This window comes from Phaethon lepturus, unplaced genomic scaffold, assembly GCF_000687285.1.
Source record: "Phaethon lepturus isolate BGI_N335 unplaced genomic scaffold, ASM68728v1 scaffold37804, whole genome shotgun sequence".
Lineage (NCBI taxonomy): Eukaryota > Metazoa > Chordata > Aves > Phaethontiformes > Phaethontidae > Phaethon > Phaethon lepturus.
Window position 1 is genome coordinate 1,394 of NW_010537695.1, and position 10,006 is coordinate 11,399.

The 10,006-nt window shown below is 58.5% G+C and overlaps 1 protein-coding gene across 1 annotated transcript in view; it reads left to right on the top strand.

The window, feature by feature from the left end:
• The window catches only part of LOC104620370 (nuclear envelope pore membrane protein POM 121C-like), a gene marked incomplete at its 5' end in the record, with an annotated part of 9,782 nt that extends 1,095 nt beyond the window's left edge, over positions 1-8,687 (top strand). The window contains 11 exons of the mRNA XM_010286565.1: positions 1,002-1,082; positions 1,396-1,567; positions 2,608-2,699; positions 3,560-3,630; positions 4,375-4,499; positions 4,900-5,002; positions 5,325-5,482; positions 5,794-5,829; positions 5,963-7,517; positions 8,238-8,366; positions 8,593-8,687. Of these exons, the coding sequence (XP_010284867.1) occupies positions 1,002-1,082; positions 1,396-1,567; positions 2,608-2,699; positions 3,560-3,630; positions 4,375-4,499; positions 4,900-5,002; positions 5,325-5,482; positions 5,794-5,829; positions 5,963-7,517; positions 8,238-8,366; positions 8,593-8,687 (2,617 nt within the window). The remainder of the gene's footprint in view (positions 1-1,001; positions 1,083-1,395; positions 1,568-2,607; positions 2,700-3,559; positions 3,631-4,374; positions 4,500-4,899; positions 5,003-5,324; positions 5,483-5,793; positions 5,830-5,962; positions 7,518-8,237; positions 8,367-8,592) is intronic.
• Positions 8,688-10,006: the final 1,319 nt, after the last annotated feature.

The following is a 10,006-nucleotide window of genomic DNA, read 5'->3' on the forward strand; positions in this document are numbered from 1 at the left end:
GGGCAGTGCCAAGGCGCTTTGCCACGCGTGCTTCACTGGGGCTGCTAGCAGCAGGTGAGGTGGCCCTGAGAGCGGCGGTTTGCGGGGAGCCACTGGCTGCCTTCCTGCTGTGGCAGGGAGTGCTGGCCTCCGTCACTGGATTTCCCTCTACCTTTGAACCTTTACCTCAGCTTGGTGAATCTGAGCCCCACAAGAGCTGTACAGGGCAACAACAGGATGGGTGCACAGACAGGGTCAGCTTGGGTGTTTTTCTTTATTCTATTTTTTTAGCATGCCAATACCCAGCTGTGCCACGAAAGCCAATTTTGAAGGCATTAAAGCCTGGCAAGCACAAAGAATGCTTGTAGGCGGAAAATCCTGCGACCTCTGAGGGCAGAAAGGAGCCTGCATCAGCTGGAGAGTGCTGGATCGCTTGTGCGATGGGGTCAGCGTGCTTGAGCTCAAGGGAGACACTTGGGCTAAGTGACAGGGCTGATTGTATACCTTCAGCTCTGCTTTGCAGCAGGGTTTGCTTTAAGACTTTCAGACTTCAGATCTTCACTGAGTCATTGTGGGAAGGGGGATTTGGTTTCAGACTCAAACAGTCCAGGGCACTGGCTAGGAAGAGGTAGGAGATCTGAGTTTCAGAGCTCAGGTCCATTCCAGAAATTAGCTGCTTAGACTCTCTGAAATGTTTTGGCTTAGAATAACAGATTTGAGCAAAGATTTCATTACATCAAAACTGCTCTGCCAAGCAGGCAGCTGGTGGAGCTGCTGGTGCTTGAGAGGAGGCAGCTTGGGGTAAGAGTCAGCGATGATGGGACCAGGTGGAGAGAAAATCGACAGGAAGATGTGGATGGGGAAAAACTCTGTCCTTGGGTATTGGGTGACAAGAAAAAAGCAAGGTTTGTGCATTCTCAGTGCCGAGCCTGCCTGGAAGGGGTCTTCTCCCAAGGCTGGGAGGGCAGCCCCTGTCTCTGCTGCCTCCACACTACCACAGTCTTCCGCCCTCTCTCCCGCAGGCGCCACGATAGCAGTGGAAGTGGGCAGTCGGCGTTTGAGCCGCTGGTAGCCAACGGTGCCCCTGCCTCTCTCATACCCAAGTAAGTGCCCATCAGGCCAAAAGCAACTGCTGGGAGGGGGGTCCAAAGGCCTGCAGGCTTTGGAAAAGGCACTTGGCTTTCGCGTGCAGAGCCCAGCTTCAGGAGAGAGCAGGAGAGGCTGTGGCCGTGCCTTCGGTCTGTCATCCTGAGCACAGGCTGGTGGCCGTAAGGGCTAATGCTGCTGCTGAGGCCTCTGTCCAAGCCCTGCACTGTGTGGAAAGAGCGGGGTTGCTTTCTTCTACCTGCCCCACGTTTAAAGGACATGTGTGCAGAGTGGTGGGGAGCTCATAAAATCTTCTTTAACTTCCTCTAGGCCTGGCTCTCTGAAGAGGGGCCTTGTCTCACACTGCCCAGATGACTGCTCAAACAAGAGGTCACGCACCTCTTCCATGAGCTCCCTCAACAATACGTATGCTGGTGGGATCCCCAGCTCCATCCGCAACGCCATTGCCAGCTCCTACAGCTCCAGCCGGGGCCTCTCACAGGTAGGAAACACCCTGCTGAAGGCAGTGCCAGAGCCCAGCGCAGAGTGGCTTGACCCTCCTCCGGGATTGCCCCGGGTAACTCAAATTCTGGGCTCATAAGAGGAGAGTGGTGTCGCTGGGTGCCTGGCAGCAAGCACTGCACAGAGTCTCCAGTGCAGCTCAGCTGGGCAGTTTCATGTCCTCATGCGTTAGGCAGGCTGCTGAGCCGGCAGCAGCAGGCAGCAATGTTCCTTGTCCTTCGGTGCACGCTGCTGGGGGAGTCTCCAGGATGAGCTGTCCTGCTGCAGTGCTTGTTTCACACTGAAGCAAGAAGTAGGGGTTTTTTTTCCCTTCCCTGCTGAGTCTCAGCCAGTCTGCTAGGGTGGATAGATCAAGGTGAAAGAAAAAAAAAAAAAAAAAAAAAAAAAATCACTTTGCTGCACTGCCACCTTTTCAGCTGAAGTCAGCAAGTATTGGAGCTGTGCACTCCCACTTTGACACAAGTCTCCTCAGCAGCTGCTGAGCTGTAATAAATCACTGTTTACATCCTGGGTCAGGCTTGCAGATGTGACAGTGGGATGTAGCCATGGCTAATGGAGCGCTGCAGTCTGTGTGGGGAAAGGTTTCCTCTGGCTGGGGGGAGTCTAAAATCTTTTGGGGTGGGATCCATCCGCTCTGAGCTCCTGGTGAGGAAGTGGCCTGCTCATGCCAGAGCAGCCCTGCGCACGTGAGGGCACCTGAGGCAGCCGGGCAGCCTCTGCCTGTGCCACATGAAAGGAAGAGCCGGCATCTGACCAGCAGCATCGTCCCTCCCCGTCCTCTCAGCCAGGCTGTAACAAGCCTGGAGGCCGCTTGTTGCCAGAGTGGATTCAGTTTGGGGTGGCCAGACTTTGCGCTCCATGGAATGTGGAAAGGAGTTAAGCTGTGTTGAAGCAAGAGAGGCTTTGGGCTTTTTAGCCTGGGGGATGGGATTTAACCTGTGGGCAAGCAGGAGGATGGGAGGCTGTGTTCCCTTGTGGGCCCCTGTACTAAGTTACTGCTGGTCACGCTCTGCATTCCAGCTGTGGAAGAGAAGTGGCGTGAGCATATCTCCGCTGTCCAGCCCAGCGTCCTCCCGCTCCCAGACACCAGAGTGGCCTCTCAAGAAAGCCAGGTAACTAGCCCGGCGAGTGCCTGCTCATCGATGCCAGCTGGGAAGAGAACCAGTTGCCTTCTGAGCTATCCTGGTGCCCAAGTCCTGCTCTCCACCAGAGCCGGGACAGTCCAGGCCCCTTTCTGAGACATGGCTGCTGGGTCACCCACTGGTTTGGCAAACCTCTTGTTGTGTCCATTGATGTCCCTGCCTCCTTGTTACACTGTGGTCGCGGTGACAGCGCCATCCCTGCCATCCTCCCCAGCCAGATTAGAGATTTAAGGGCTCAGATTTGCCGTGGAAGCGATGTTGCCTTTTGTCATTGTTGTGGCTCCGGTTGCTGGTCGCTGAAACATTGGGCAGAGACAGGCCCTGATTTTTGCCATCTCCTCAAAATCAGTTCGTGGGAGCTGCAGTAGGGTTGTATTTTTAGCATCTGCCTCAGAGCACAGGCCCTCGTTCTCCTCTCTCCTGGCTTAGAGAAGGACCTGATTTTGTTTTTTTACTTACGTCAGAAGTAAAATGGACACAACTGCCCGCCCTGGCGATGGAGTGGGTCCAAGCCAGGGACCTGTGAGTGGCAACGGCTCCTGTCCGGGACCCCTGGCTGCTGCCCTGAGGCTGACTTGCTCTGTGGAGGGTGCACAGGCTCGGTGGCCTGAGCAACCTGGGGTCCTAGGGAGGGGAGCAGCTGCTCTACCTGGAGCCTCTTTCAGGCTGATGCGGTGAGGGCAAGGCAGTTGTCCTGAGGTCTGTTGATTGGTGGAGACAACGAAACACACCAGGGATGCTGGTGGGAGTCCTCAGCGTGTTCAGTCTTGCCCCTGGGGACGGGGCCAAGCCTGGAGTTGATCCTAACTGGCTCTCTCCCACTTGCACAGGGAAGAGGAGTTGCATCGCTCCAACACTTCCACTCCAGTGAAATCCGACAAGGAGCTGCAGACAGAGAAAGGTGAGCGTAGGTGGGCCCCAGCTCTGTGCCTGTGTTGGATGGACCACCGGTGCAAGTGAGGAGCAGGACAGGAGGTAGCTGAGGTCTGCAGGTGGGATTGGCTTGAGATGTCATCTGGAAATTAGGAAGCTGGTCCCAAGGCAGTGAGTGGCACTTCTGCTGGCCTCAGCAACTGCCCTAAAGGCATTTCCAGGTGATAAACCAGGGGTGCTGACAGTGTCAGAGTGCTAGCCTATGCCTAGGAGCTGGCTTGCAAGGGGGAACACCAGCCCCCAAGCCAGCACAGGTCCAGGTGTCAGCCTTGGGGCAAGATCTGCTGTGGTACAAGTAGCACCCTGATCAAATTCCAGGCTGAGCTTATTCCAATGCTTCTTCCGCTAAAATGGAGAGGAAATCCTTTGTGCCTGTTGCAGACAAGGTCCTGTGGAACAACACTAGATGTGGCTCACGCAGGTTGCATGGTTTGTGGTTTGGGCAGGCAGTGTGCAAGGACCATCCGTGGAGGTGGGGAGGGGCCACTGCCCTGCAGAGCCCCAGCAGGCTCTTGTAACAAACTGCCCTGGGATGTGTTGTGGCCAGCTGCTCTTCCAGGGCATCACAGCCTTGTCCTCGGCTTAAAGCCGTGCCCCTAGCTCTGGCCTCTGCGATGGGTCATCCAGAGAGGAGTCAGAAGGGACAACTCCGTTGGTACAAGCCAAATGCCTCCTCTGCCCAGAGCAGGTCCTGACTTGTCTCCTTCTGTAGTGGTGGAGACGCCCATGCGGAAGAAGCAGAATTCCCTGAGCCCGCAGTCCATGTCCGGGAGCAGTGGGAAGCGCAAGCGGAAGATCCAGTTACTGTCGTCTCGTCGCGGGGACCAGCTAGCGCTGGTACGTCGCTGTCTCGCAGCCCCTTTTGCCCTCCTCTGGCAATAGAATGTGCTCACTGCAATTTCTGCAGGGCTGGGGGGAGACTGACCTGCCTGCCCTCAGGAAGGAGGCCCCGTCCTTGGCCGAGTGGGAAGTGACGCTATCCCCAGCCCCAGTGTCTGGTGGGCTGTGCGTGATTGTGCTGCCTGCTGCCGGACCAGGTAATGGCCTGGGGAAGGCCTGCCGTGCCCTCAGCGCCAAGCCGGGGGCCAAAATGAATGGGGATCGGAGCTCCGCGGTAGCGTGCTGTGGCAGAACCACCTGCTTCACGGGTCTTGCGACGGCCAGCCTTCACCACATGTTCAGAGAAGCTCTGCCAGCTTCCCTGAGAAGGAGCTAAGCCGCTGCTCTCTCTTGGCAGCCCCCGCCACCTCAGCTGGGCTACTCCATCACATCGGAGGACCTGGATGCGGAGAAGGCGGCAGCATTGCAGTGGTTCAACAAAGCCTTGGAGGATAAGGCTGGTAAGGGCAGACTGGGAACGTGGAGAGGACAGCAAGGAGTAGGAACCCAGGGCTAGGGCTGGCAGGGCAGTGGAGTGTCTGCGTAGCGCAGGCTGGGGAAGCTCCTTGGTCAGTCCTGCTTGGTCCTCAGGTCTGGGGATGCTCTTGGTGCTTCAGACTCAGGAGAGCTTGTGCCCCAGAGTCCCCAGGGTGATGGGTGAAGTTCCCCAGGGCTGGAGCTGTGGGATGTTCATGCAGTTTCCCTACCTGCTGGGGAAGCTCTGCTAAGGGGTAGTCCCCTACAGCGAGTTGTGGGTCCTGATTTCTTGCTGCTTCTCAGTAGATGCCGTCCCCAGCACCACTGCAGAGACTACATCTGTGTCCAGGCCGCTGGCATTTGCCATGACCTCCCCAGGGCCTGCGTCTGCCTCAACAGCTCCTGCCGCAGCCAGCACCAATGCGCTGCTGGACAGCTTGAAGAAGATGCAGAGTGGCCAGGCTGTGCCTGTGCCAGCAGGTGAGGAGGAGGAGGGTCGTCAGAGCAGGACTTTGACAGAGCAAGGCAGGTGCTGCGTGGAGCTCTGCATGGCCTTTGTGGGAGGCAGGTAGCAAAACTCTCTGCTCAAATGCTCTCCTGGCAGCGGAGCTGGCATGCAGGTCTTGGAGGGGCTTGAGCTTGTGGTCCTGTTGGCAGCTGCAGTAAGTGTGGAGGGCTGGGTCTGTCTGGTACAGGCTGTTCTGGGAGCCTTTGCAGCAGTGGGGTGGGTGCCTGGCAGAAAGTGTCTGTAGATGACCCCCTGTCCCTAAATAAGCTCTCTCCCCCTTATCCAGACTCAGCTGGAGCTGCAGTAGCATCCCAGCCACCTTCATCAGCTGCACAGCTGCCCGCTCCTGCTGTATCGCTGGAGTTGAGTTCTCTGCCTGCCACCTCTGCTGATACCAAGCGCTGCCCCTACTGCCGCCCCTGCCTTGGGGGTGCAGGCCCCCAGCAGCCTGGCACCTCCTGCGTTCACGGAGCTGGGCCAGACCCCCAGCAAGCCCCCCTCCTTCCCGAAGCCAAGCATCCTTTTCGGGATGCTGAACACCCCTCCTGCCAGCCAGCCGGCAATGACTGCGGCTCCTGCTGTGCCCGGCACAACTGCTGCTGTGCCCACCACGACCGCTGCTGTGCCCACCACGACCCCTGTCTTCAAACCCATCTTTGGCGCTTTGCCGAAAAGTGAGAGCACAGCACCCTGTACGGCTGTTGTCTCTGCTGTGGTCACTGTGTCTGCAAGCTCAGGCCCTTCCTTGACATCCTCTACCACCACCATGTTCAAGCCTATCTTCGGCAGCATCACCACAGCTTCATCTCCAGCGAAGGCCTCTCCTTTCGCCTTCAAGCCAACGTCACAGCCGGCCTTGGCCACAGATCTGCCAGCAGCCTCCACGACTACGCTGGCAGGATTCACAGGTCTCCCTAATGTTATCTTCACCACCGCAGCTACAACTGCCACCACTCAGAGTTCCTCCACAGATGCCACCATTAAACCCGTCTTCAGCTTTGGACTCAACCCGCCCACCTCCACCAGCCCCACCACCAACCTGACCATCACCACTGCCACATCCACCAGCACGTCGCAGCCCTTCCTGTTTGGGGGCCCAGCCAGCTCCGCTCCCAGCACAGAAACCAGCTTTGCCACCCCAGGGCCCGTGTTCCAGTTCGGAAAGCCACCTTCAGCCACGGTCACTGCCACCACCAGTGTCCCAGGAGGCCCTCCCTTTGGCCAAGCACCTTCAAACTCGACGGCTCCTACCACCACTGTGGGCTTTAGCATATTTGGGGGCACCACGCTGACCTCTTCTACCCCAGCCACCACAGGTCAAACGACACTGACATTTGGCTCCTCCGTTTCAGCTTTTGGCAGTTCCTTCAGCACAGGCACGAAGCCACCACCGCCGTATCCCAGTGCAGCGAGCCAGCCCACCTTCAGCACGAGTGCTGCAGAGACCCAGCTGCCTGCCAGCAAGCCTGCTGCTGGCCCCGTCAGCTTTGGCCCCCCATTCAGTTTTGGAGCACCCACAGCCCAGTCCACTGCTCAGCCGGCATTTGGCAGTGGTGCTCAGCCAGCCTTTGGCACAACCAGTGCCCAGGGCTCCTTTGGCACCAGCAGCACCCAGGCAGCATTTGGGACCACCACTTCGGTCTTCTCTTTTGGGACAGCCACCTCCACTACTGCCAGCTTTGGTTCCACCACCCAGACCACAAGCAGCAGCACCGGCACCGCCATCTTTGGCACCACTCCTTCTCCTTTCTCCTTTGGGGCGACCACCCAGCCAGGCCCCTCTGCCAGTGGCTTTGGAATTGGCACTCCTGCCCTGAGCAGTGGCTCTCCCAGCGTGGCATTCAGCTTTGGGGCTGGGCAGAGTGGGGCAGCCCCGGCAGCAACGCCGTTCGGCTCTTCCCTGACGCAGAGTGCATTGGGTGCGCAGAATCAGAGCACGCCCTTCGCCTTCACTGTGCCCAGCACACCCAACAACAAGCCCGTGTTCGGAGGTGAGCTGGGGTGGATGGGCCTTCGCTGGGGGTGAAGGGCAGGGCAAGATTTAGGCAGCAGCTTTCCTGCCCGACCTTGCTGAGCTCCCCAGGCTCAGCAGCCCTAGAGGGGCTGGTGCTTGTGCCGTGCAAGGACAAGGCGCTTCCATCACAAGTTGTCTGGGTCCCCAGCCCTCTGTGGTGGAGGAGAATCCTTAAATTCTGCTCCTTGGCGCCTTTGAATGCACCAGCTCCCTGGCTCCGTGTGAGTGCAGAGCCCAGCCAGGTGCCCTACAGAAGCCAAGGTCCTGCCAGGGCTTAAAAGCAATCTGGAGCTTCTTGGCAGGTAGAAACACTGCCAGCCAGCAATTGCAATCGCTTCCCACTCGCTCTCTGAGGTTTTCCCTACTGCTTTGCACCCTCTCTGAGCTGCCTTACCTCCCACAGAGCTGAAACCCACATGCTGAGCAACTACTTGATCTAGAAAGACAGAGACCTTTGTTCCTCCCTGGCCTACAAATCCTTCTGTGCTGCCCTGCTGGCAGGAGAGTCCAGGGATTACCATGAGTGTGCAACCTCTGCATTAAAAGGGCTTCTCGGGTGAAGAAGCTGGTCCCCAAGGACTGTGGCCCACAGATCTCCCACCAGGAGCTGAAGCCTCCTGCGGGTGCCACCAGCTGCCGAAGGCCAGGCTCTTCCTCCTTTGCTGACCCTGGCTCATACTGGTGTGTTGTTTTCCAGGAACTCCTGCGCCCACCTTCGGGCAAAGCACACCCGTCCCGGGTGCAGTGGGGAGTGGAAGCAGTAGCCTTTCCTTTGGGACACCCAGCACTCCTGCCTCGGGCTTCGGAGGAGTTGGCGCTTCCTTCGGTAAGGAAGGAGCTGGTGCTTCGGCTGTGGGGAGCTGATGGGTCGTGTCCCCTCGGGCTGGGGATGGTGGAAGGGCTAGGCTGTGCTCTGGGAGCCAGCTCGAGTGGTACCTGCTGGGCTCCGGGGGATACAAAACCTTCCATTCCCCCCGGTATGGGGATTACGCTGCCTCCCGCACCAGCTGCCAGTGAGGCTGCAGAGACCTGAGCGACCTTTCTGCCTCCAGGTTCGTCCACCCCCGCCTTCTCCATCGGGGCAGGATCCAAGACGGGCGCTCGCCAGCGGCTGCAAGCGCGGAGACAGCACACCCGCAAAAAGTAACCTCTGGTGCTGCTGGGCCCCACCGCCGGCCTGCGCGAGAAGCCCGTGCGTGCACATGGGGTCTGGTCTAGAGTGGCCCCCGTGGCGGGACCAGTGGTGATGGGGCCAGGCACCCATCTCTGATGCCAGCCGGAGAACTGTGCTGGGTGGCAGCGACCGGGTGGGATGGGATGGGATAAACCAAACTCTTCTTACTTGAACAGTTCCACAGCCAAGGCTGGATGAACCTCTGTACATATCTGCAGCGTTTCCTCCCTCACTTTAATTTGCCATGTTTCATAATGTGTAAATCTTTACCCATTTGCTTCTTCGAGCTGTTCCTGTGTCCTCCTCCCCAGCCCCCTGACCATCAGCTCCCTGCCCTGCGGCACAGCAGCCGGCCGAGCTGCATGTCCCCGCTCGGAGCCTGGCTGGAGATGTGCTGCGTTCCTGCCGGCCATGGTTCCAGGCTGCTGAGGGTTGCCGTCTTCACCAGATCCCAAAATCTTTCCCCGTTGTTTCATGCCATGGCCTGGTGAACATGCTCCCTCCGGAGGGCCCTGCTTTGTTGCTGTCCCTGCAGAACACGAGCTGGGGGTTAGTGCCAGCCTGGTGTGGGCGTCTTGGTGCCATGGGTCACCAGCTCGGCTTCTGCAGCTGGGTGACGACCCCCTTGCTGTGACTTAATCTGCCATCAGGCCTCCAGCCAAGGATGCGCCATAGCCAGGGCCCTTGGCTGGAGGCGCGGGGTGAGGATGGGGGGCCCTCCACCCCTTTCCCCGCTGCTGAGCTCTCGCTGCTCCCCACCCTGCTCGTGTAAAGCCCCTTCTGTTTTGCTTTATTCGTGCTCCCCTTTTGATGCGCTCATTGAATCGAGTTTGGAGGAAGAACTGAACCGTGTGTGTGGCGGCATGTTGGTTATGCCGGATTTGCTGTTTGGAGTTTCTTTTTTTGGGGGGCGCCTGCCCCTTTGCGGGGGATGCGCCCTGGCTAATTGGATGTTGACAGTAGCATCACTGCGTGGCTGCTCGTGCTGGGGGAGTTGTCCCTTTGTTGTCGTGACCGAAAGGCGGCCAGGGAGAGGAGGACAGGGCCTGGACCCGCAGGCGTGGGGGCTCCAGCCCTGGCAGTCTCTCCCCTCCCCTCTCTCCTGCTGCCCCTTCCCCACCTTGGGGTGCTCTGGAGCCACTAATAGAAGGAGTCCAGGGCAGATGGGTTCCCCATCTCCTCCCCAAATCCAAATTGTTTTTTATTTTTAGCTCATCCCCATCCTTTTGGGTTTTACCAGCTCCTAGGAGCTACGGTGCTGCCTCCCCTGTTCCCATCCAGCCAGGAGCAGG